This window comes from Chamaea fasciata, unplaced genomic scaffold (assembly GCF_029207755.1).
Source record: "Chamaea fasciata isolate MVZ Bird 193981 ecotype frontalis unplaced genomic scaffold, bChaFas1.0.hap1 SCAF_5, whole genome shotgun sequence".
Lineage (NCBI taxonomy): Eukaryota > Metazoa > Chordata > Aves > Passeriformes > Sylviidae > Chamaea > Chamaea fasciata.
Window position 1 is genome coordinate 73,556,851 of NW_027094090.1, and position 27,764 is coordinate 73,584,614.

The 27,764-nt window shown below is 40.2% G+C and overlaps 1 protein-coding gene across 2 annotated transcripts in view; it reads right to left on the reverse strand.

Moving 5' to 3' along the window:
• Positions 1–27,764, reverse strand: part of PTPRO (protein tyrosine phosphatase receptor type O) — a 144,591-nt gene that overhangs the window by 49,742 nt on the left and 67,085 nt on the right. The window contains exons 2-5 of one of the 2 annotated variants that reach the window (XM_066184461.1): positions 13,542–13,815; positions 5,433–5,591; positions 3,455–3,607; positions 546–995 (exon numbers count right to left, since the gene is read on the reverse strand). In XM_066184461.1, coding sequence (XP_066040558.1) covers positions 546–995; positions 3,455–3,607; positions 5,433–5,591; positions 13,542–13,815 — 1,036 coding nt within the window. Of the gene's footprint in view, positions 1–545; positions 996–3,454; positions 3,608–5,432; positions 5,592–13,541; positions 13,816–27,764 lie in introns of those variants that run through there. The other variant, XM_066184462.1, reaches the window with a different exon arrangement.

A 27,764-nucleotide genomic window follows, 5' to 3' on the forward strand; every position in this document is an offset into this window, starting at 1 on the left:
ATGGAGTTGTATCTCTCTTTTTATAAGGTTTTTAAAGGATAAACAGTCTAATTAAAGAATGATAAATAAATTAAGTTTTACTTGTAAGTCAATAACTAACTACTTGTGGTCAGTAATGTGGACTTTTCTATTTAATTGTAAAATACTACTTAGATTTATGAAGAAGAAGGTGAAAAAGGACTAGTTTCTTTTTTAAAACTTCTATTTTGTTATATATATATAAATATATATTAAAAAACCACTATATTTTAAAACTTTAAACTCCAAGTTTCCCACTGTGTGATATTACACCCTTCTATTTAAACTATACACTTATAATTTCAGTTTTATCATTCAATTTTGGAAGATTTCTCTACAGACTCAGGTTAAATGTAGTGGGGTTTTTTTTTGGGGGGGGGAGGGGTTAGTGCTTGTCAGCACAGAAAGTCTAAAAGTCTCAGTGACCAGGGTTCCAACACAGTATTAGATAATTAACAATTTATAGAGGAGACAACCACCAATGGAATTTTAGAAAAGAATGAGAGGGGCCTGAGGCTCTGCTTTACCTTCCCGTTCAATATTGATGTGGAAACCATCAAAGGCAGTCGGAGGCTTTGGGGGCAGCCAGGTCAGCACCATCTGCACAGGAAGGAAGGGAGGGGGTTCTGCTGTGGGTCTGCCAGACCCAGTGTTGGCATCACTGGCCTCATAAGCACTGGAAACTGCACTGACAAACTCCTCTTCCCCCTCAGATGACTCAGCCTCGTTGGACCACCAGGATGGCTGCAAGGTGGTTTCGTACTCGGTGCTGTTGGAGGGGTCATCCAGCCAGGCTGCAGACGTGTTTGCTGCTGGGATTGCAGTGGGGCTATCAGAGGTGTGGCTGACTTTCTCTTTCCTTATGATTTCTTGCGGTCCCATGAAGGATTCCTCTGCGAAATTCCCACTGTGCTCTTCCCAGTTGTTTCTGTTGATTGGTATGATCTGGACAGAAATGTTTCGAGGTGGGTAAGGAACTAAAAGAGAGGCAAGGGATAGTCTTTTAATTGGTATGTTCTGTGCACCTTTAAATGTTTTAACCCCCCAGAGAAATACCATTCTTCTAGGGACTGCTCGAAATAACTTGCCCTTTCTAAGATCATCCCTTCTCTTACATATTCTTATAGATATACCAGAAGTGATTCTAGTGGGATCAAGATGAGTATAAATTCACAGCATAATCACAATTAAAGAATGTCAGGAAGTAAAGTAGATGTGAAGTCCCAGTGAATCAAACTTCAGTGCTATTATAACAGCAAAGCTACTCTAGTGTGGATTTTTAACAGTGAATCTATATTTATTTTATTGTGTCTTCCAGGAAGAGCTCAATCACGGAAAAAAAACCCACCTCTGTAGAAATTAATTGAAATATATATGCAAAACTAATATATGGCATAGCTCCTATTTTAAAAAATAACCTTCACATTGCTGTAGGGCTTTTCATATGCTTTTAGCAGCTACCTTTTCACGAGCATTAAACATCAGTTTAAATTTTAATATTTGTGAAAGCTTGATCTTAAGATTTGAATCTCCACAAGACAAGATTCTGGCACGCAAAGAAGTTACTTCAGCTGATGCCAGGAGGTGAACACACAGCATTTTATCTGTCTCACTGTAATTGCTTGTCTTCCTCTCCTTACACCCTCTAAGTGTGAGTAGCCTCTGCAAATAATTTTGCCTGGCACTTCTAAAGCTGGCACTTTACAGCACACTAATTTGTTCAACTCCCATCCCAGTCACAGTCACTAACAGAAAAGCAGACTCTACATTTTCATTGCAGTTCATGTGAAAAATGAGGGATGGGAGGGCAGCAGGAAAAAAAAAAACAAACAACAAAAACCCCACAAATTAACCTCCATGATCCTGATGGTTATGGTTCAATATCTCAACAACTATATTTAGGATCTTCAGGACAGAACTCAGCTGGCATCAATTGGCTGTGTTCTGTCCAAGGCAATGGACCAACATCAGTGTATCCATCTGAAGATTTGGCCTTTTGATTTTATCGCTGGTTCATTTCACTTTGGACCCTGATAAATGTCTTCGGTCCAAGAGATTAACGAAAAAGTTTTGGGCACCGTCCCAGGGTCAAATTAAATTAGTTCTGGACCCTGAACAAATGCAATTTTCAGCCTTTGCAACATTGTCATCTTGGAAATTAAAAGTTCATGCTTCAGGGCACAAACTGGCCGCCAAGTCGGGCAACTATGACATTCTTCTCCATGATGGAAAAATGCACAATGAGGAAGGTCCTCTTGAGCAGTTCAGCTATGATTCACTGCACAAGGAGACAGACCAACAGAGATAGATCAATAGTCTGCTCAGTGCAGCTATTCCTGTGGCTTAAAAATTAATTCCTAGCATGAGGCCTAGGATATCTCATGTGAAGCAAAAGTTATTTTCTAAGAAGCAAGCTTTATAAGAGAAACACTGTTGGGGGTTAGGTTTGTTCCTTCTTTCTCTAAAGAATTTTTTCCCCATAAGTTACCAAGGGGACCAAGTGTTGGATACTTGAGAGTACTTAACCGAAACAAAGAGGTGGACAAAGGTGGAAGGGGGAGATAACGCAGGTAAAAGACAGAGCTTGAGGCAGCTGTGGGCTCTTCTTTTTCCAGCGTTCAGGGAGAGAGAGAACGGCTGTTGCTGGCTGGAAGACTTTCACTGTGGCCAAAGGGATCCATCCTGGGAAATCTACTATCACCGGTTCGGCCTGAATCCGTAGTTTTCTCTGTCACCCGCGGGAGCTGGGCCAGGCACTGCCTCGCCTTCGGCTTCTTCAGCACTGCTCCTCTTGCTACAGTGTGACCCTGCACCACCTGCACTGCCGGGACATCCTGCCCCTGCCTGCTGGGGTACACTGCCATCCCAGCTACCGGCCCGGGACTTTTCCACTGTTTCAGCTTGGTGCTCTGAGGATCCTGCAGGGGCACCGAAACCAAACTGCCCTGGGTTTTGTGAAACAAAGCCCTCAAGGTTCTTGGTACTGTTTTCGTTTGTTATTAATGCTGTAGTTGTTTGGTGGTTTTTTGGGGTTTTTTTGTGTTTGTTTGCTTTGTAATACATACTAGTAAAGAACTGCTATTCCTATTTCCCAAATCTTTGCCTAAGAGCCTCTGATTGTAATTTATAATTGAAAAAGAAAAAAAAAAAGGGGGGGGGGTTACACTCTCCATCCCAAAGGAAACTGCAGTTGTTTTTTTTTTTATTACCTGGCAGATACCTGTCTTCCCAAACCAAGACAAACACTCTCACACAAATTTCCCTCTGCACTGCTTGGTCACATAAGCCTATGGAACAGCCACAACGTCCCCTTCCCATGCTCCCAGGACTGCTCCCACACAGACCCTGCTCTCTGTGGGGTCAATCCCCTCCCCACAGCAGCAAGAGAAGCAGCAATACAGACTTGGAAGAAATGGTGTGTAAGAATTTTCTTCACCTGTTCTGTGCTGTTTGGGCTCATGCTGGACCCCGCTGTATTCCACAAGTGTGCTCTTGTTGAAGGTTGCTTCTGATACCAACTGAAATGTGATGTTACTGTAGCATATGCCTGGTAGCCAGTGGTTGAAAACTGTTTTACCTTTAAAGAAATCTGCAGAAGGTTTGAAGAGAAAAGAAAGGAAAAAGGAGAAAAAAAAAAAAAAAAACAAAAGAGAGAATGTTCACTTTCTGATAATGTGACTGCACATGGTGAATGGGCAATGTTTTAGATGTTTAAACATTTTTCAGCCTGCTCTAAGATATGAAATTGTAATAATTCAGTTTGTCAACACTTTTCCTGGCTGTCAAAACCACTTTCCTACCAGAAAAAAGAAAGGGGAAAAAAAAAAAAACCAAAACAAAAAAACCCCAAAAACAAACCAAAGGCCCAGCACAAGAAACGTGAGCTGCTTTTCACTGGCAAGGGAACTGAACCTGGAAACCTGCTCCAAATGTCAGTGGATATCTCAAAGAGCATCTGACAGCTCCTGCAGACCTTTAACTGCTGCACGCAAAAGCCTCTCCGGTCTTTTGCTGACTGAGGCACAGCATTTGTGGGAGATGTTCAAAGGAACAACAACCAAGGGGCTCAGCTCACATCCACCACATGTGAGGGCTGAAGAGAACTTGCTTAGGGCTATCAGGCTGTGGGAAGGAGTGTGCAAGCTGATTAGTGAATCTCCTAATTTAGGCTGACTCTTTTATTTATCAGCAGATTTAGTGTTACAGCCCCCCGAGTCATCTATTAGCTGTAGAAGATAAAAAATTACTGCTAGTGTCCCTTTTGTTCTCTGCAAAGAGGTCACCTATGTTTTCTGCTATGATCCAGACTTTACCCTTCCTAACTTCTGGCACTTTACAGCACTGAAAATGGGATTTCTAGCCCCACTTTGTATTGAAGCAAAGAGACTCACCAATTCCCTGACCTTCTTCTGGAGGTGTGTATCTCTTCCTCTGCTGATTTTAAAGAGAGTTTCCAGTGACCAGTCTTCTATTCTGGGATCCTAAATTCGGTGGCTAAAAGTCATTTCAGCACCTACTGAATTGCCCAAAGGCATTATTGCCACTATGGGATGTTAAACCATTAGGCATGTGGGAGCCTTCCTCACCTCTTAGGGTGCTTCCCACAGGACATTTTTAGTCCCATTTATATCTCTGAGACAGATGCTGTTCTTAAGCTATACTGCAGGGCAAAAGTTATAACCAAATAGATGAAAGGGTTCAGTTATGAACAAATGAAAAAGAAAGCAGAATTTGCTCTTGTTTAGATCATTCAGGTAGGTGGTTAGGTTGGTTATTCGCTTAGGCTGACTGTCTAGACTGTTAGATTGATTGCCTCTGATTAGATTATTTAAAGAACATTGAAATTTCTATTATGCCGCAGGGTTTATTAGCTCAGGGACAACACTGAATGCTGCTCTAATGTACTCTACAGCCCAGTACTGTGTCACTGCATGGTGATACAGAACCACCAGCCTTGATTCTCTGCCAAGAATCAGGTTTATTGAATGGGTTTCCCTCCTCTGGGACATCCCAGAGCTTTCCTATCAGCTACAGACCAAAGAGGAAACACTGGCCAGGGGGAAGAGACTGGGAGCTTTTGTATTGCTTTGAACTGACACAGAAGCACCAGTGACTGGGGATGATTTCCCAGGCTGATTTCAGACTGAATACAAAAATCCAGACCACCAAGTCCTCCTCCAAAATCCAAAAGAAAGGGGACATCACTAGAACTAGGATTCTAGCAATTTAAAAATCCCAACCATCTCAATTTAAAGACCCATCTCTTACTTCATGATATAAAAGCTATTATATAAGCACATTACCAGAAATACAAATCATTATATAAATACATGTCAAAACCCCATCTAAGGCCGCTGTTTAAAATGTTTCCAGCAGAGTTAGTATCAAAGTTTGGTGAAACAGTTTCCTCCTACCTTTGTACAGCATTGTTCGGTAGTCTTTTCCTTCCCAATAGCTTATATTTACCCTGGTGAAAACATTGTACTTCTCTGGGTACTGAATTTCAAACAACACTCCTGTTTCTGGAGATGGTTTGTAATCATAGATAGAAACATTGCTCACAGGAAGTGGTTCTAAAGGACATACAAACGAAAGGGGAAAAAAAGGAAGAAAGGGGCAGATTAATAGGCAAACTGACTTCTTTGCACATATACAATACCAATGAAAAGAAATGGGTTTGTAGGTATGGCACAGGCACTCTTAAATCTACCAGATGATATTTGGGGCTTCACAAAGGTGTGGGGCAAAGCTACCTGGGACATTGTCAAAGCCAGTATTTCTATATTCCCCTCCCTTCAAAGAAGGTATCTTCTTAACAATTATGCTTTAACAGAAAAAATTTCCATATTTGACATTAAAAAAAATGTTATTATTTAAGCACTCACAGAAACATTTTCATCTTTAATACTTGTCAATCATGTAAAAGTACCCAGACAAAATCAACACAACACTTGAAACTGCTTTTGACTTCAGCATAAATGTAGAGCTTTTAAGATGAGCTGAGAAAATTATCTGTGTAATGGCCAAAGGGAGCTACATTAATGAAGACTTACTATTTTGGTATCTATACAAATGTTTATTTCGTGGGTAGTTATACAGTCCCCATTCCTACCATGTGAGAGGGCCACCATCCTAGCCTGCTTTTCCACATCACTTAACACTTACAAAGAGAAACTCCCCACCTCACAGATAGTAACAAGCACTTCAGCGATGGGATCTGTAAAAATTCTGCTGACATTTCATGATAGCCTAGAAATAAACAGGAGTAAAGCAGAGCCCAGGAAACAAAGCCTACCCTCTTCCTTCTGCCAAAGCTCTTCCCATTGTTTATTCTGAAATAAGTAGTGGAAATGACTACCCACATGACCAGAGGGTTCATATCACAGCTCCCACAGCACACCAGAGTATTTTAAATGTCAATAACATTCCCTAAATAGCTCAGTGCTTATGTGCAGTCATCTCTCATGTTCGTGGGTGTGCCCTGGGCTTTCTCCTGCTATCTCATTCACATCTGAGGTCTCCTCATTTCTGAAAGAATTACTGAAACTTTCTTATGCCACTGAAATTCAATTACCCCATTTATTCCTTCCTACAACAAATCAAATAAAGGATGGAAGCTATATTCGTTTTTTAATCCAAATGATTTTTCCTCCTGATGCTTTGATTTAATTAACCAACAATTGAATTAAGCTGTAATCACACAGACTCTCTTTCATGTTGCTATCCTCTCCTTGCTCATGGCTGATGTTAGCAGGCCTGTATGAGTGACATAATGCAATTTAAAGATTCTTCCATTATCTTACTTCCTTCAGCATCATATCTTCACACCAAAAGCTATTTGCACACTGCAAAATTAAAAGAACGCTCAGCAGATAACCATCATGTTCTGTCTTTCACTTTTACTAACTGCTCCGAGGGTTATTAAAACTGAAGAGTATGTAAAATGCCACTCTTTACTATCTATATTTATAATTCAGAGCATAAACAGTCTGGTCTTTTTAATTTTACTATTTTCAGTGTTTAGGATCCAGCTTGTCACAGATTTCAGTGGCTGTCAAGAAATAGCCTAAATAAAGTGGAATCACAGAAATATAATACTTAGAGCTTTATAAAAGCTCTGTACTACATTGAAGTCATATTACAGAAGGGCCTTAGAGCATTTCAATGTCCCTCTAACAGTTTAAAGTACCTCTTCACTTACAATGTCTTTCTTTTTAGACTTGGAGATTATACTATGCGCACATAGGCAAGATTGCAGGATCAAATACTTATTTTGCTATTTTTCTCAGTGTCTCGGAATCCTCTGCCTAAGTAGCAACTGCTTTCCCATTTTATCTATTTACAGGATAAACTTCCTGTTTATCCTGGACTTTCCAGCATTTAGCGTTTAGTTATAACTTGCATTACACAAGCATCAAGATAGCATAATAAATGTGCCTAACATCTTTCTCCAATGCCCTGGAAAATTCCAAATAATAAATTCTCCATTAATGCATTCAATTTGTGTCAGATGCATTAATATTTGCAATTCAGGGGGGAAAAAAGCTGTGAAAAGAAGTACCATATTTCAATCCAAATCAATTTCTTTGTAATGTGTGTAGATTGGGTCACTCTACAAATGGAATTAATGATTGATTATTGCTGTACCTTAGAATATAGCATTACAGATGGGACTGAGATCGCTTGCTTCTCACATCGGAATCCAGATTGATCATTATTTACCTCTATATTGTGACTTTCATAAAAAAGATGCCCCATTAATTAAGCGATCTAACCCCCATGGGTAATTCCCTTTATTCACCGGAAGAAGTTGTGAATTATGTAATTTTCTCCCCAGGATGAACTATTTATGTAGCTGTAAACCTTAGGATGTTTTTTCTCTTGTTAAAAAGAAACCATCTTTGAGATTAAAGAAGAATTCAATACATTGAGAACATAAAGTTCAAGTTTATGATAAGTAATAGGGATATTGTGCTATTGCTTATGAAGGGGGAATATAAGTGAAAACGATAACACATAGTGCAATTTCTACATGGCCACATAGGGTTATAAATAATAAGACGACACAACCTAAAAAATAATGTCACAAGAATGAAGGCATAGCTATTGTTCTTGAACAGACTTAGGCCAATTTTTTAGATCCTCCTTACAATGCAAATTACAGCAGGAAATCATATGGTTGCAGTTCTTTCTGTTTCTTTGATTCTGATGGAGAAGTTTTCTCACCCTAAAAAGATGATAACATAGTTTATTTGCTGGGAAAAGATGAGCACTAATGGACCTAGATGCTGTTCTGAGTTACATTTCAAAGTTACGGCTGCCACAGATAACCAGCCTTTTTAAAGGTGTTTCACATCATCCTTTAAGAAAGAAAAACATGAAGGGCTAAAGTTTCACATTTCATTAAGGGGAAAAAACCCTCTGAAGCTCTGAGTTAAAGAACTCTGATCCATTAACAAGCCAGAGGAAAAGACTGGACCTGCTGAATCATTTCCTGCAGCATCTGGCACAATGACAACAGAGCATTAACTCGGTCTAATGCCAATTACTTTCTGAGGGCTGGAGATCAGAGTCCCAGGCAGCCTGTTGGCCTCTTGAGAAGAATATTTTTGTAGGAAACACAGAGGCAGAACTCTCCCTAAAGGGAATATAGTTCACAGTCATGTATGTAAGGACCATCAGCTTTTGAAACAATTTTGCCACTAAAAACTCCTAATCATCAGCTGAAATAAAAGCCAGGCAGAGCTGCTCTTAATTGCCATCAGAGATCCTCAGATCTGGATTTCTCCAATTCCCAGCAGACACACATTTTTTCCTGCAGCACACAATAGCTTTGCAATGTACTGCTTAACCCATTCCTTCAAATGTATAAACATTTTTTTTCTTCACAATATAAAGTTGACAGTGAATATGGGAAAAAAAATAAAAAGAAGAAGATGCTATATGGGTATGACTCACCCTGGGAAGAATAAAATAAGGCCTCAAGATGGGAAAACATAGGATGAGTGAGTGAAAATATCAGTCACAGATTTTACAGATGTGCTCCTTATTTATTTCATAAACTACTTTAAAATCAATTAGTAATAAGGTCGAATTTTCAGTCAAATATTTTAAAATGCTAAATAAACTGCATGAATTCCAGAGTTACTTCATCCCCATTGAAAAGCCAAAGCTCTAAGAGCAGAGGAAAGCAGGCCTGAAACAGTTGTGTTAGATACCAGAACTACTTCAGCATTATCCAGACTGAAGACTGTAAGGAAGGTCACTTTGACAGGCACAGCACAGGAATCCAGCCAGGAGGGTGAGATTCTCACAACTATTCTTGTCAAAACCATTGCAAGGATCTTTAAAAAGGCCGTCAGGGTTTCCATTTTTCTCCTTCAGTGAAGTACTGAGCCCAATTTGCTGAACACAACTTTGCTGTGGAATCAGAAGCAAAAAGTGCTATTTTGTGCTAAAATTGCCTATTACAGGTTTCTTATCTAAGGGTTTTCAAATAGCTCATCCTTTTCATTACAACAATCTGGACCACAGCGCCTAAACAAGGAAATTCTATACTTTGTGGTGTTTTGATCAACATGAGAAAACCCTGAAATTATTCCAATCAGAGACAAGCAGAACTGTGCAGTCTTGTAGAAAAGGACCAAATTAACAGCGGACACCTCAAAAGGAACATACACAGATGTGCATGGATGACATGCTCACATGCAAGACAAGGAGATGATCCAACACAGCCAGGATGGCTTCATTAAGGGCAAATTGTGCCTGACAAATCTGGAGGTTATGAGGAAGAACTTCACTGAAAAGGTGATCAGGCATTGGAATAGGTTGCCCAGGGAAGTGGTTGAGTTCCCATCCCTGGAAGTGTTCAAAGAATACAAGGAGGTGACACCTGGAGACATGGTCTGATGGTGAACTTGACAGTGTTGGGTTAATGGCTGAACTTGATTATCTTAGAGGTCTTTTCCAACCTAAATGATTCTATGTTATAAGTATATTTAGATGACATGATTTTGTATTTTTATATGTACATATTTATGCCCATACACTTGTATGAAGTGTTACACATATATATGCCTACATAGAATGTATAAAATAAATATTTTGATAGCTTTTCAATTCTTTTCTGGCCAGAAACCTTAAGGGGTAAAAAAAAAAGTCTTCCCTTACATGGGTTCCTCTCTTGCTTTTTCTTGCCAAGTCCCTTAGATGTAGCATACTTACGGGAGACATGAACAGGAGAAAGGAAATGTCATCAGGATATACCATTGGAAAGCAGAGGCCTTTCATGACTCTAAATGAATTTCTAAGTAGGCAATGTCTTTGAGGGACCTTGGTCTCATTTTGATAAGCACTTTTTGGGTACACACAGCTCTGTGTGCAGCTCAGCACATTTTGAAAAGCTGGATTTCCTTTGCAGACTCCAGGAGATCCCAAAAAAACTCCTGTGAGCACTGCATTGGGAATAACCACATTGGCATCACTGGCTATCCTGCTTGATTTATTTTGTGGCAGCCTGATGAATGGGGTCAATCTGCCACTGGTAAAGCTCTCCTGACACCAATGGAGTTAGAACAGGAATTAATTTGGTACTGGAAGCTAATTTCAATGTGCCATTCTATCATGTGTAAGATACTGATGGAATAATTTAGATAGTTACCTATCTTTGCATGATCAAATAAACCAAGAATATTAAGCAGCCAGAGAACATAGGGCAAAAAGAAAAATATAAATCTATCCTAATTATTGTTTGCCAAAAAAATCAAGTTAATTGATAGTCATAAAATTATATAAAACAGGCAGTGGACAATACCAATAAGAGGGGGGGAAAACCCGACAACCAACCAAATACCACTTCATGCATTTCTGTAGGAGAAACCAGTGGCCATTACAGGAGTTTTACGATCTCTTCTCAAAACCTGAAGGGTACTGAAACACCTTAAAAAGCCCACTCTGCCCCACTGTCTTTTCATTCCAAATTTACTTTCAGTTCTGTAGCCTTATACTCCAAAAGATGAACTTAGGAGCAAAGGCTGCTACAAGAGAGCCAGCACTCATCAGTCTGCCTGACAGAAAACATCACAGAGGAGATTGGATCCTTTCCCTTCCAAAGCTCCCAATTTGCAGCCCTCTTTTAGAGTTCAGTACAGCATCCTTCAGTGCTGCCCGCAGGATTGCCCTTTCTTTTCCACAGACATGGTTGTCTCTCTGTTGAGGCAAAACCAGTGAAGTCTACTGTTCTCTCTTTGTTTCCCATGGGCAGCACTGGCTGAGTGCCAGAATCACTGGTCCTTCCAAGCTCTGGGGGAGCAGCAGAGGCAGCAGCAGAAAACCCCAAGATGCTTCCAACACACCCCCATCAACAAGGTGGTGAACCCATCAAGCCTTGGAAGAGGGAGTGTGACACAGGATATGCCCTTGGAGCCATCAGCCTCTCATTTTTCCACCTTGTGGAAACCCCCTGAGCCAGAAATGGGAAGCTTGGAGCTGACTTTGGTGGGCTGAGTTGTTGGAATCCAGAAAACTGAGGATTTTAGGCTTTCTGTGCTAACAGGCACTGACCCTCAAGCAAGCACTGCATTTGACCTGAGGCCATGGAACAGGCTTCTGAAATTGAGTGATAGCACTGGGGTTGTGGGTGTGTAGTTTGAATAGAAGTGTGTGATATCACAGGGTGGAAAACTTAGGATTCAAGGTTTTAGTATATAGTAATATATATATAAGGCAAGATGGAGGATTTGGGGCGTTGGCTACGTTCCTCTTCTTCACGGGTTTGGGTGGTGTTTTCTAATTGGGTGAAAGGGTCTGCATTGCGGACCACAGGTGGTCAGTTATTGGGTTAAAAGTATAAATAATATAGGTGTCATCTTGTTATTGGACAAATTATGCTTAAAAGACTTGGGAAAGAGTTAGAGACAGAGCCATTTTCTACCCTGTTAGCTAGAACTCCGAACTTGGGAGACTGTACTATAGATAAGAATTAATAAACACTGAGCCTGAACATGAAAACTGTGTCTCACGAGCATTTAATCCTGTCCCTGACAGAAGAAAAAAAGATAAAAACATCACACTGAGTGACTCTGGCTTCCTTCTTCCTTCAGAGATTCCCTGCACAGGAGCATGTGCACCATCTGCCAGCTTCGATCACACCTTCCCTGCTACCAGAGACCCTCGTGGGCTCTGGAAATCAAAGAGCAATGAGCCCTGCTGCACAACTGCAAATGCAGCACCCAAAACCTGCTAAAAATGCATAATAGTGAGGCATTTTTTTTCCCAGTTATATATGACAACAGATGCTTTAATTATTGTCTTTGAAGGAAACAAACGTAAAATAGAAAATGGGATTAAAATTATTACTTTGCTTAAGAGGTTAAAGCAGTCAAAGGAAAGGAAATCCAGGCTACCTGTGAACCCTGAAATTGTTCGGTACTTGCATTACCCAACAACATGATACTTTTCGCATGGGATCTTTCATGGTTTTCCTTCATCAACTTGAGCACACAAGGGAAGGCTGAAGAATGTATAGATTATGCAAAATCTTGTTTGCATAGATTATGCAAACTCCTAAATTTTAGGCACCTCACTCAATAACACATGAACCTACTTTAATATGCTTTGAATGCTATTACTGTGGAGGGTGTTTCGTCATTGACACAATAATACAGGTACAAAAAAATCATAACCATTCCTCAGATTTAATACAAATAAAACTCCCTGTACAACCCAAGGTGCCATTTAGGAAAAAAAAAAAATGAAAATTAGTCTGGCTCCATCCAAACAGATTTTTGTAATCTTCCAGATGAAAGAATCAATTTATATTCTACAAATTGTTTTCAATTTCCAGGTTGGCACATGGAACCAGTCCTGGATCAACCTCTGAGCCAGAAGCACAGCTGGAAATCTGTGTTACTTTGTATGGTGACAGAGAAAACGAAATCACACCTCTCCCCCAAGATAAATGCACCTGGAAATAGTAAGAGACAGGCTACTACAAACATGTTCTCCATCAAAAACACCTTAATCTGTACTGGCAGAAACACCTGGTTTTCAAGTTTAATATTGCTTCCACATATTAGCAATCAAAGAACAATGTTACAGCATTTAAAACAGAATAAAACTCATCATATAAGAGTGCTTACACTGAAATGTCAGTCAACACTTGTCATACCCTTTACTAGATTTTTGGAACTCCTGGTTCAAAGGGTTTAGGATGAACATCTGAAAAGGGAGGTTCCTTGATCACACTGTTTTAGTATCTTACACCTCAGTGTTCAAGAAGGGTCAGCCAGGGGAAGCTTACAGCCTTTCCTTTCTTTTTGCCCACACCTTGTGAATTTTCACTCACACCTTGTCAAGCCTTCTTCCCTACTGTTCTCACACAGGGATGCATCCTACACACAAGCAAGACCCATTGAAAAAAAAACCCAACAACCACCCAACCATCTTCACAAGAACTTCTGGGGGAAAAAAAGCCACACACAGACACAAGAAACAGAAGAAAAGAAGAATAAGGTGTTACTTACTGGTTAACACAGTGATTGATCTTGCTGACTTGGAAACCATATTTGAGTTCACTACCAACAGAGTCACTATGTAATATAGGCCATGGTATTTGGCATTAAAAACCACAGGGGCAGGTAAAGTGCTATTGAATTCGTCGAACTGGAAAAAGTAGTTCTTGGATTCTCCAGCTATCTTCACAACATAGACAGAGGATGAGCTCACCACATCTGATGCGTCCAGGGAGACAATGATACAATTGTCTTCTCGGACAGCGACTTGGAAAGGTTCTGCATTCTATAAGGCAAGAATAAAGAGTTTGTTGAAGTAAAATCTAGTATTTTACTTTCACCTATTTCACACTCATATTTGCAATAAAGTTATATCTTATGTTCTACAGGAGAGTTAACATCAAACAGGAGCAATTATTTCAGGCTACAGTTCACAGTCAGCCAAAGTCCAGAGGTATCTGATTATCAGAGGCCAGTCTCTCTGCAGCAGAGCTGGATCCTGCTGTGTGTTTTCTGATACTCCAGGTACACCATTCCTGACATCCCGAGGAATAAAGCCTCTGTCATCCTTTCATGAGGAAAGGTGAAGTAGAGCAGAAGAAGCATGAGATTGTAAAGGGTATCAGGGGCAAGAGGATTTCCAGTAAAGCCTCAAAGTAATTTAAATCCCCCAAGAAAGAGGTGATTAAATCAAGACTCTTTTATCTTGCAGAAACAGGATCATATATTCCTCAAAGCAATATATTCTGAAAGCCTACAACTGAAGAATAATTTTTGGTACTGCCTAAGCTTTTCCAAATACGCCCATTTCAGCAAGTACCAAGTGATAAGCAGCTCTCACCACTATGTCCATAGTTTTGGCTGGCACTTTTCATTTCCTAAGCTACAGCATTTAATTTTCAATATTTCTTTTATTAGTAGCAGAGAGAAAGAAGCCATTTAACCTTGTTTTCACGTATCATGAACATGTTAAGCCACTGCCAGTTGAAAACACGTTCCTTTTTATTAATTTCATACCAGCTGTCAGGAGAAGCACTTGTTCTCTACAGGAATTTCAAAACAGATTCATGCTAATTAATGAAGGAAAAGTTCAAGCTTACTTTAGAGTGTTGACTTGTTGTTTATTAGACCACACCATAGCTTACAACTTTCTTTTACCCCCAGTGAAATCTGTAATATCTGGTATTTTAAGTTCCCAATTCCACAGTGGTTTTTTTTCCTTCATTTTTCACAGGCTGAGAGCTCTCAGGGAAAAGTGGGAAAGCAAGGTTAGTTTGCTTCTCCTTCCATCAAATTGTTCCTGTATCAGAGAGAGATAGACACCTCCTTCAGAGATTAATTCTAGCAGCCTGACTACCTCCTACTTTTTCGTGGTTTTGTTTAGTGGGAGTACTTCCATGAAAAGAATATTTCTGGGATTTATGCTGCAAGAGCCAGGATCCCTACTTGAAATTCACACATATGGTGATGCCAACTTCTGGCATTCAAAAATACACCACCAAAAAACCCACAAAAACAACCCAAAAAACAACCAGCAAAAAAACACCCACAGCAAAAACAACAGCAGAAATAAACTGGCCAAGAATAAATAATTGGTTCTAGAAGTGTAAGATTTAAAACAGCAGCATTCTTTCTTTACATGTATTCATGGTATCATCATTGGGCTTTGACATTTACAGTGCACCTAAGGTTACACCACTCTGGAGGCAAAGCCACAGGCTTGAGACAAAAGCCTTAAGCAAACCCACTCCTCTGATCCAACAGGAGAACAAGGCACAAAGCTTATAATCAGTCCAACCCAAATAGGATAACCTGTCTAGACAGCTCCAAGCCTGAGATTAAAAGTAGAGACAATGCAACTTCAGCTGCTGATTTGAGGTTTACTTTGGTTAGTCTTTTAAAAAATTACTTTTAAGTTGTTAAAATTGTATCTGTTAATGTTATCAATGGGAGAATATTTTGGTGCGGAAGTATGGGTAATTTTTCTCAGATGGCAAAGCCATTGTTCCAAAAGGTTTATAATGTAAGTCTACAGCTACATAAAAGCTCCCATGTGTTATCCCCAGCCTGAGCTGAATTCAACAGGCTTACCCTTGAGTAGATCAAAATTCCACCCTTCAAGTTGTTGTATTTTGCCTTAAATCCGCAGTCTAGCATTTGGATTCACACAGACTCAAACATTTAATAGGGGATTATGCTTAGATCTGGTCGAAACCAAGTAGAGGTTCTCTTATCCTCTTCCTTCCTATTTTCTTTTCACTAAGAAAATGTGGAATCAATCCTGCCTCAGCTCTCCTGATGTGGGAAGACAGGAGAAGGAAGGCACAGGTGAGCTGGCTTTCCAAAACCACACACACTATTGTATCACAGAAACAATGGTTGTCTTCCAAGACCAAGCAAGGAGTCAGTAAGGTTATTTCTACATACTAAGCTTGAAGTTCATGTATAATCCCACAGAAGGCTGTGGGTTTTTACCTTCCACAGACTTGGATTTGAATGCTTCACTGGAGGAAAAAGATTTGTAATAGATGTACTGTATAAAATTCGCGTATAAAATTTTGTATGTGGAAAATTATTCATTGGGATTAAAAACCTGGATTCTTGGAGACAGTCAGAGGGTGTCTCCAGAATTCCAAAGTCTTTTTTTTAGTTCAGAGGTGCCGCCACGACATTTGCAACATAAACAGAAGTGATAACGTGAAAATGACTCATTAATCAGGGGCGGTCCACATCTTCGCAGCTACTCAAGGATCTGATTTGGATTGCTACGAAAAATCTAGCAGAAAACTTCATCAAGTGCCCCAAAAGAAGATTCAATGACTCTTCCTGGACTTCTTTTCAATTCCTCAGGGAATCCTTTCAGAACACCCCTCGAGGAATCAAGGACATTGAAGCAGCAGTGCTTTTTGCCTCAGGGCAGAAAAACCGTATAAAGTTCCTACCCTGGGACTCCGAATTGGTGGCCATACCTGAGAGCACCATTGTTGCTGCCAGGCTGTCCACCCAGCGTTCGATCAATGTTGTCCTGATTTATCGTGGCATTTCAAAATTGATTTTTGAAATTGCTAAATAAATCTTTGGATTTTGAATTGGCTCTTGATCATTTATAACAGAATGGTGTTGTCTCTAAAATTATCCTGGCCTTCCCTAGGCCTTGGCACTGAATTCCACAGCACTAACTCCACGTGCCTACCTTGCCATGAGGAACCAGCCCTAAGTGCCAAACGAATTTATACATGCCAACAAACTGTTCAAAGCAAGTTCCTCATAGCTGGTTGTACTAGAAATCATTCGCTACGCTAATCAAGTACAGCTGGAAATTAAAGCATGTAATTGCAGAGTCATGGACATTCCTAGGATTAATTAGATGCTTTCAGACAATGCTCATATGGGTTGTGATTTTACTCTTTGATTTTTCCATGGGTATTGTATTACTGATGAAGGCTGTACTTTCATTTCTCCCCCTCAATGTTTTTGTGTACAGCAAGCACCATTCAGCGAATAATTCACAAGCCTTCTTCAACAGTTCTCACGCAATTAGCTAGCTAAATAAACTCCCAGACATTTGCTGTTGTTACCTATGACACCTGTCTGGGGTGAATAGCTTTTTTTTTTTTTAATCCTCTGTCACCTTAAGCACGTGGAGATTGTGAAATGATAGCTTCCCTTATCCGTGTGCCTGTGTCCAGCTGCTTTGGAAGCACTGCTGCTATGATGCAGTTTTTGAGGGCCATCTCTTTAGCAGCCATCCAACCCACCACCGTGCCCATCTGCAAGATGCATCCCTCTCTTGAGTGGCTCCTTTCCAGTGACTGTGTCCCTCTTCCACACCTCTGTGTGCTCACAGGCTTTCCAACTTCTGCATGCATGAGACACATGGTTTGTGGGAGACATCTGTTGTTTATTCCCCACTGGCTCTTGAAACAACTTCTGGCCTATCTGCTGAGGCTGGAGTGGCAGATAAAAGATCAATAAAAAGAATTGGCAATTAACATGTCATGAGACAAAATCATTTATCTCCTTTGGAATATGGATTTCACTTGCAGTGTTTTAAAAGGACAGGCCATTCTGGTCATCCTTTCTTCAAGTTGTTTGTACAAGATCAGGGTTGCCAGGCAGCACTGGGCTAATGATTTTGAAAAGAAGGCTAAGAAAAACCCTGAGTATTTTCTCTAAGCACCACTGGAAGTGACAAACGTGCCCCACTTAACTAGATTGTAAAGCCAGTGTGTCTTAAGACTGACAGCATCAGTATGGTAAATACACATTTCATTACTTCTGGTCAGCTACCCCCAGGATTTAATTTGCTGGTGTCACAGCTTGAGCGGCTGTTTCATGCCTATGGGGAAATTTGGCAGGCTTGTGCATTCAGAACCAAATGATTAGCTCCAACTTCCTTCCTAGTTTATTATTACAAGCTCGTGCCACGATAAAGCACTTAGAAGGAAAAAAAAAAAAAAAAAAAAAAAGAAAAAAAAAAAGAGGGGGGAAATAAATCCCCCAATGTGATGCCAGTTCACAGTCACTTCTAGCGCAGGGATGAGTCATGTTAGTGAAATTTCCAGCCAATAACCAGGTCCCAATTAAAATAAAAAGGAAGGGGAGGCAAGGAGATATACAACATGTCAAATAAACAATATCCCAAAAGTAATAGGAAAATAAATGGTGTGCAGTAGAGCTCAGAGTCCTTTTCTCAGAAGTTTATATCCTTGGTTTATTTCCATATAACAGAATGAGTTTTACACATGAGGAAGAGATCAAAGTTGCAAAACAACCACTAATTTTAAGTACTCTAGCTTTTGAATGCCTCATTCTGAAACACATTGTGCCAGAACCCAATTACCAGAAGTGCGAGTAGTTACAAGTTCTGCTGACTTTAAGAGGAGCTGTGGACACTCATCAGCTCTGTAAAATTAAAGTACTGGTAACTGCATCTCACTATCTATTGCCAGACAAGTGGAACTAAAATCCCAAACAAATCTGACTTCGGGCAGCTTTTACAGAGTAAATCCTGCAGCATCACAGAATTTTCAAAGTGGGCTGATCTTATCTGAAATCCCAAAGCAGAAGCAAATTTTAAAGCCATGAGGACCTACTTCTTAGGTACCAAACTCATCACCTACTGTATGATGTTGGACAAAAATAACATCCATACAAGTGCAAGAAAATATTGAACACTATATCCAGACCTCTAGGATGAAATACTGCCTTTTTCATAAGTGATTCTACCACACTAAGATGTATTTTGTCCTGGTGGCCAATAATGCTAATTTCACTCTAAATCATATGATGACTCATTCTCACCACGAGTCATCTTCCTTAAGCTTAGGTACTTAAATGGAATGACTAAGCCAGGATGACCTTTTCAGACAGAATACCTGTGGATTCATCTAGGGCTGGAATTACTTTTGAAAATGCATTAAGCAGCCAGAGGGCTGATGGTCCCAGCTTGGCAATTTTCCTGCAGTCCTCTATCACTGGGTGCAGTCAGTCCAAGTCTTACAAAAAATACAGCACTGGGATCAAGATTTCAGGATCTTGCCCTCTGCTACAGTCATGCAGTGGTACAACCACAGAAAAAGCATGTAAGAAATAAAGAGTATTGCAAAACATGCTCCCTTGGAATTGCTAGCTATTTTTATTAGCTCCTAGAGTTTAAACAAAATAGGTGAAGACATCCTTAAAGAACTTAGGGAAGTACATGCTAAGCTTTCCACATGTTCCAGTGAATTCTGGAGCAGACTTGAGTGCTGACTGCATGGGGAAAGGGTTGTTTGACATAATCTTCAAAAGCGTGAACAAAAATGTTACAACCTTCTGACAAAGATGTAAAGACTTTTGGAAAAGATATTTATTTCTGAGGCTTTTGTTTTTGTCTACACTTTCCCACAGGTTGTGTAAAGATCATCCCTTAATAAGCACTCTTCAGAAGAAATACTCCATGGGAAAAAAATGCAAATCTCTATAGTTAAGATTTTCCATGCAAAAAGGAATATTTTAACACGTAAAAAGATAGCAAAAGCTTCAGTTCTCAATAATTCATGGTTTGTGATTCAGGTTAACACATCATTTCTGGCATTCTGCTCTATGAATAGTGTCCTCAGCCCTGTTGCTATTCTAAGCCTCAAAAAGCCAAGTAATAACAATCCACTGGTCATATTTTATAAATGAGATTCCACATTTCTTTGCTCTGGGAGACAGCTCTAAAGGGACAAGTATTTTTTCCCATCTCTGCCTACAAATGCAGAACATGGGGGTGGGGATTTTTAAGCAAACATCATTATGGTGTGCACAAGTCCACCACATTTTGCTGCCATTCTGAAGTTAATAACCTGGAAGGAAATATTTCTTCACACAATCAACTGCTACTACAACAGCATTAAGTAGATTCCAGAATGCTAATTTCAGTAAGGCTAATATCTTATGTATCCCACTGTTAACATGTCCAATACTTGCTAAATTATTGCTAAATATATACTTCCAGCCCACCTTTCTAGTCCAGAGGGCAAAACCTAAGCACAGTGATTCAGAAGCCTTGATGTTAACAAAGTTGAAAACTAAGTTAGGATTCTAGGATGGCATTTTTCCCAGTTATTGATCCTGAATGCACATGTGCACCCCAAATACAACAGGATTTCACACCCAGGGAGATACAGCTTTGGTTTCTCTCCACTCTAGATTTTTAGCTTTTTCCTAGCACTAAAATTATGCCAAAAAGCATAATTCTGCTGAAAGAAAACATGATTTTGGTTCCCTTCCCCAACTCAGATCTTTACGGAGCCTCTGCAATTAAAGTTCAGCCATCCCCTGTGGATGTAGCCAAACACATGCCAGATGAACATTGTGCTTTAATTAAAATGCATCTTCCCTCTTGAGCCTGTATGTGAATAACAGAAAATGAAAAAGGGCACAGGAAACATATCACATTACCTCAAATCCCTTAATTCTACACAAAGGGCCCTTCTCCAGTCAATCCTTTTTCTCTGGGACAAGAATGAGAGCAAATTTCTGCGTGAACCAATCGTAAAATGATCAGAGCTGAACATATGCCAGGTGGGAGGTGTTGGTGGGATCCCCTGCTAAATCCCAAAAAGAACAAGTAGGGGGAAAGGAAGAGAAAGATAAACTCCATGTACACACTACCCGAAGAGCATACACACTCTCCAGCAATTACTAGCTCTCACAGCAGACTGTCCACAGGGCAAAATCCCTGCAATTACACTTCACTGTCCATCCCAGAAGGAAGGAGGAACAGATCACCTCATGACAAGGCTGAAGGAGAAGGCAGAGTGAACTAATGAGCCATAAATTAAGGTAGATTTTGGAGAATTTGATTATTAGAAAGAAGTTTCTCCTTCCATGGTGAGAAACAATCTCTGAGGTGTCCTACAGTGCAAAGGGCCCTGCTGGAAGATGAGAAGGAACACTGGAGGCGTGGAGTTTGGGGATAAAGGACAAATTCATTCATGCTATACAGTCCTTCAGCTCCAAAATTGTGGATTCACCTCTGCCAGTGATGGAAGTCTGTAATAGAAGCTTCTGATGATGAAACAGCTCCCGAACAGTGCCTGATGCTGAAAGGTGACACAAGGAAGTTACACAGAAAATTTCTGATGTTCAACAGAACGGGAAGACTGATGTTGCATTGTGAGGAAACCAGCAGGGTTGTGTAGCTGAGATGAACTGGACTGGAGTCAGTTGAACTTCAGACCACATCCTTTGGCAGAGAGTATGACAGAGGGGTAGAGACTGACCTGGTGGGTGCTACAAGAGTGGAAAATGCCTCAATTTTGAATGGACAGGGTGCATATATGCCCTTCATATGTGCACAAGGGAACTAGTTCTTAAAGGCAGAATGCACTGCTTTGCTACTTGCATTATCTATAGAGAGCTCAACTGGGAGGAAGTTAAGAGTTCTCACTTGTCAGAGAAATAGGAGACCAAAGTGGTTATCAAATTAATTTGTAATCACAAAGCAACGTAAGGGGAAATGGTGGAAGAGAACAAGACTTTCTCTTCCCCGCCATCTTGATCTATAATAAGAGAACAAATTAAACACAATGAATTTACTTGCAGATGGGGGCTATTCCAGAATCCTAATTCTTTGTTCCATATCTGCAAATGTTTTTAAAAGGAGATTAAGCACCACAGTACCCTTAAGTGTCTTCAAAATCCTGAGACTACTAGAGAGGTTTTGAAATAAATTTGAAATTGGGATGCATTCACCAAAAAAAAACCCAACAAACCAAACCAAACCAAAACCAAACAAAAAAACCCCAAAGAAAACACCAAAAAACCCCCACAAAAACAAACAAACAAACAAACATCCCCCAAAAAACAAACAAACCAACCAACCCCCCAAAACTAACACAAATCTCATTCCAAATCTGGTTTTGTGACATGAAGAATTCAGAGGCAGATGTGGGGTACACTTTGTCCCCATCTAAGTCTGCTGACTTCACTTTGGTCTGGTACTCACCTTAAAAAAGTGGTCTGCCTTATTGCTGGTCATTTTTCTATCACCCCCTGCCCCTTGGCTCCCCAGAAAAAAAAAAAAAAGCTGCAAACACCCACCACCCTTTCCTCAATGGTCACAGGAGTCATGGCATGGTCTGGAAAACCTAAGTCTAAATCCAGATCAGCAGTTTTCATATTCTAATGCTTACTACCCTTCTTCCCTGAGCCATAACTGTAATGTGGTTATGGCTATCCCTAAAAGATTGTTTACTCAGGTTCAAGCACAGGTTTATTTTGTTTTCAGATCCAAGCGGAGCCTGATGTTCTGCACTTTGATTACCTTGTGGTGTCCCTGTGCTCTCTAAACTGGCAAGAAAAGCCAGTTTAACAGACAAGCTGCTGAGATTTTTCTCTTGTTATTTATATATAGTTTCTGCAGATGAATGGTATTTTTTCTTGCTAAAGAATTTCTGTGGTAAAGAGAGTGTGTGTGACTGATTGTTTTGCTTGATAGGGTTTTCTTTTGCTTTTCTCTAACCTGTGCTCAAATGGAAGCAAGCTGACAGTGCCATTTCCCTGATTACTGGCAAGAGATGAGCTCTGTAACTCTGTACAGCACAGGGTCAATTGCAAATCCACACAGAACATTTCAATTGTAGCTACAGCCTGATTTTCAATTCATTCCTAGCGTGGCTTTGGGCTCAGTTCTGCCATTTGTACCAATCTGATAAGTTCATACCCACAGAAGAATGCTCTGTCACACTGTCAACGTGCTGCTCAGAAGCCATAAACACTCCCAAACTGCAATTCTGCAAAAGCTCAGAACTTGTCACAGCCACCTTGCCCTGCAGGGACAGCTCCAGCAGGATTTATCTGGTCATGGTGTATGAAACATTTGGTTTTTAGCACAACTGCCACAGGCTGACTTGAAGGAAGCCAAAGAGAAGAGTGAACACAAAGAGCTCAGGAAATGAAGCCAGGACCCTCAGCTGCTGAAAAGTCCTTCCAGATGTAAAAGTGCCACCCAACCTGTCCAGAGGAGGAGACTGGCCAGGGGACAATGACTGCTGTGGCCTAAATGAGGACACCTCAGAGACTTGCTGGCCAGAACTTTTGTGATGAGACTTTTTGCTTAGTGTGGGATTAATCTGGCTTCATTTTATCATAATAAAAATTGGGTGTGTAGTCAAATCTTATCATCTAGGTTCTCTTTGTACTCCTTAGGGAGAGAGAGATCTGAAGATTTTGATTTATCCACTTAACCTTAAAAAAGCTGCCTTCTGCAGATGCTTGCGCACCTTCTATTTAAACATCAAGAGCCAGATGAGACCAGAAACAGCTGTGCATGGTATGATGGCAGCTGCAACTCAGATTTGTAAAGCCATTTTTAGGTGTTATGGCTCCTAGTCTATTTTTGTCCAAATTGATAAGGTTTAAATTTTGTTTAGCTATTCTCTTTTTCAGCAGTATAAAAGTGCATGATGGCCATGACTGAGCAATGCAAATAACTTTAAGCACACAGAAGGTGCTACTCAACAAAAGATGTAAGCATGTCCATAAATCCTTTGCCTCTGTGACAAAGGCAGGCCCTGAGTACAAAGAATCAATCAGGAGATCAAGGTCTCTTTTCTGGAGCTGCCAAAGAGTGATAACCCCCTGAAACTTCCTTCTAATTTGTTTTTGAGTCTTTTATGAAGTGAGGTTGCTAAAAAGTCATTCAAAGAATAATAGAAGTCTTGGTCTCTTAGGTGATGCTGAGCTTCCTGTTCTGCAGGTTTAGTGTTCTCCACACAGAAATTATTATTCCCTGCTGTGGTGATGTGGTTTTTACTTCTGGCAGTTATTCAGTGGCCAAGAGGGACACAGTCAAACCACTACAAATACTTTCATCAGCCTAATATCAGCAGTAATGGTATGGGGATCATACACATTAAATTTCTGTCTGGTTTGGCACCTACGTACCCTGTGAGTGCAGAATTGAAAGAATTAAACTTTTGCCATTAGCTTTCCTTTATCTATTTCTTTTTTAATACCTGACAGAGCATTTCCCCAGGCATGACAATGGCTAGCCAGGCAAGAGAAGGCTCAATAAACTGAGAGATGAAATCAGCTGAGAAAAGGCTGTGTGGAAACCAGCGATGAGAAGTCTGTTCCCTACAGTAGAATTGACTATAAAACAAAAATATAAATCTTTGGCATGCTGTTTCCTCATTTTAACTCAGGATGCTAAACCTCCGTAGTGTCTTCTGAAAAGGATGAATTTATAAACAGCATGACCTTAAATGAGTCAACATGGCCTTTCCCAGACATACTCTAGGGTAAATATTTACTGAGCTTTATTTCATGGGCATTAACTCATTGCTAATATAAAAAGCTTTCAGGCTGCTAGACAATGCAATATGTAATCCTATCATTCTGACATTTAGAAACATGCACAGTTTAAAAGTGATAATGATTTTTTTTTCCTAGTTAGCTTCTAGATATGAGTTCACCATGTATTTGTTTATGCTGTATTTTGCTTCTTCCATTTTATGAAGTATTTTTGTTGCTAGTGAAAGGGAGGGTTAAGGACGAAGGATGATGACATGGATTTTTTTTCTTTGGCCTTCTATTTAACTCACAGCAAGTGGTGCTTCCATACATAAGCACTGGGCATTTTGCATTATACTAATCCAGGCAAAAAATACATTTAGCCTGGTTGTCTGACTGCCATTTACTGGTCTTAATGTGGTAATTTCTCACTAACTGCAGTGTAAATATACAAATCTCTCTTATCAACTTCCTGCACTTCAAATTCATGCAATACATACATTGCCTAAGGTCTTACCCAACTCTGACTTAACCAAAATATTTTTCATGATCCTCCTGGGAGCAAACCTGCCTTTACTTTAGAATTACAAAACTGACGTGGCTCTTTTTTCCTAAATGTGACCATAAAACATCCCCAGAAAAGTTTTGTAAATGTATATGGTGTCCTGTAACACAGATAAATATCTACAATATCCTTCAGAAAACCAGAACTGGGCACCAAGGTATTTTTTATGTTTAGTTAAATGTGCACCCTTAAACCTCCCCATCTTCACAGCACAGTCCTTCATGTCCATGTACAACAGAAAGATGTAGGAAAAGGCACACTGGCAGCACTGAGCCCCTCTGGTAGCAGAAGCAGCTTCATCTCCAAGCCAAATGAGTGGTTTCTCTTAGTTATTTATAGCCCTCTTAAATTTTAATTACTTTATTTATTTATTCTCTGCCACATCCCTACTGACAGCATTCAGTTTTGCCTCATCTTCCACGCCAGTGTGCTCATACAGCAGTGGAAGCTCTTTCTTTATTATCAGGATCAGTCTACCATGTTTTTTCTCAGCTGAGGTTTACTCTGGATGCAATTTTTGCCACCTAACCCAGGTGTCAGGAGAGTCAATGGACAGAAGTGTGCTCCTGACCAAGCTGTTTCCCACCAGCATGGAGAAATTTGAAGCAGCAGACAAGGAAGAAGGCTGGTGTTTCTTGGGAGTTCTGGTTTTGTGGCTGGCAATAAGTTACATCAAGTACTGTAGCTCCGGGCAGGGCTCTGTGATGATTTCTCAAGTGATGAAAGAAGTGCGGAGAGCATACAGAGGAAACCTAAGGCTTGGTGAGTCATCAAGTTTTCTATCCACCCCCCCAGACTTCAGAGGAGAAACTCATCACCTAACAGCACCCTGAGCTCCCTGCAATTCACAGCAGCAAAAGTCATTTGCAAGCAACAGCTTCTCCACAGCTTAATGAAACACCAGCTGTAATAGACTCTGCACTCTCAGAGTTCAAGCACCAGGCAAAACTGACTTAAATTACCACAAAGATTAGGACCATAAACACAATCAGCTGGCACAGCTCAGTCTATAAACAAAAAATGTGTTTACCTATGGCAACAAAATTAGCCATGCTGTCCTTATCTCTGCTGCTGCAAACACTTATAGCATGCATGTGAAAGTGAACATTCATGCTTGCATTAAGAATTTCCATGTTTATGAACAAACTGTAATCAGCTTGACAGTATTCTTCTTTCTCGCCTTATTAGCCCTGTAAGCTCTTCATTCAGTCCTCACACTTTGCATACCAAAAAGGCAGGCAGGGAAAAACATCCACATCCTTGTAAAGTAGCACACAACCACAGAATGCCTACATTAAATAAGAAAATTAGACCCAAAGACTAGAGACCATGCTCCGAAGAGCAGCAAGGTCTTAGTATTGGCTACGGTCAAAAGAGAAGCTGGGGAAATCTCGGATTTTTTTTCCCCCCATTTGTCTCTACTTGAAAGAGGGGAAAAGGAGACATGCATGACTGATGGTAATAGAAAACCTATTTGTGTCCAATTCACTGGAGAAACAGTACAAGGACATATCACCTTTGTGAAATAATTTGTCCTGTATTCCTTGAGCCAGATGAAAGTCCCATTAATGTAGGAAACAACACGTGCAGATGAATACAGATTTGGGAAATCTATTATTATCTCAACACACTGTCTTGGTGTAACCTCTGTCAGGAAAAAGGCCTCTTTCCAAGTGCCTCACACTGCCATAAAGTGTGACTTTTTCGGCTAACCTAGAATAGATTTGAAAGTGCACAGCAGCACCGAGGAGTCATTCATGATCAGGGCTCTTGCTGTGAAACAAAACTGGCACATGCTCCTGGAACCTACAGCAATTAACAAGTGTGAAATCAAAAAGTCACACCACACCGACTGTTCGCGAGGCGCGCAGGGCAGAAACAGAATGAAACAGCTACATCTTTATAGCCCTGGATGGCTTTGCAGTTCAGAGGGATCTTTATGAGCACATAACAGTTTCATTCCCTCAGATGAGGCTCGTACTGATGTGTTTGAACTTCTCAAAATTTCCCTCTTCGCACCGCTACGAGACATCACTACTCTTATCTCAGACGCTGCTCATTACTCATTCCCTAACCTGACAAGAATTTGTGGTGGAACAGAAGATTTTTTGAGATCTAAAGAATGATTATGAAATGGCACAGGTATGATATCAAATCTAAGGGTTTTTTTTCCTCTTGCCGTGCTAAGGGAAAACAAAAACAAAACCAAAAAACCCCACAAAAACCAGGCCCAGTAATGTGCCCAGTTCAGCACAGAGCACTGGAGCCTCTTCAACCCACAAGCCACTGTGCTGCCTGTGAATTTTAAGGGCTTGCAGAGCAGCTCCATCTTCCACACCAAACTGAGTAATAAAAGTTAAAAAAATGTAAGAAGAAGAAAAAGTTAAAAGCTGCATTGAGGCACTTTCATTCTTGGTTGAAATATGCTACAATCACGTTACAAATACTCAATTGCAAACACACAAAACAACAGCTCTGCCAGGAAAAAAAAAAAACCAAACCAGTCTGCATCCACCCATGGTAAAACAGAAGCTGGAAGATAAAAAGCAATGCTGTTTTACTAAGTTATTTTAGAAAAGCCAGTAGCTCTCATTCAGATGCAGATCAGAAAAACACAATTGCCCAATCTGAACTGAATATACCTGATGCTAATGTTGATTCTTGTTTTTTAAGACACCTCAAGTATTTTACCTGAAGCTGAAAAATTTGCACGTTATTTTACTCACACTTATATTTTGAGAAATTATTTTGAATATATTTGATGTCCACATCTTACATGGTTAGTTTTGCTTTGTTTCATTGTAAATATTTTATGTGAGCTATTCCTAGAAATTTCAGAATGCTTTAGCAAAAGCAGCTCAGGAATGAGGACCTGGGGAAAAAGACCAAGAGCACAGATAGAG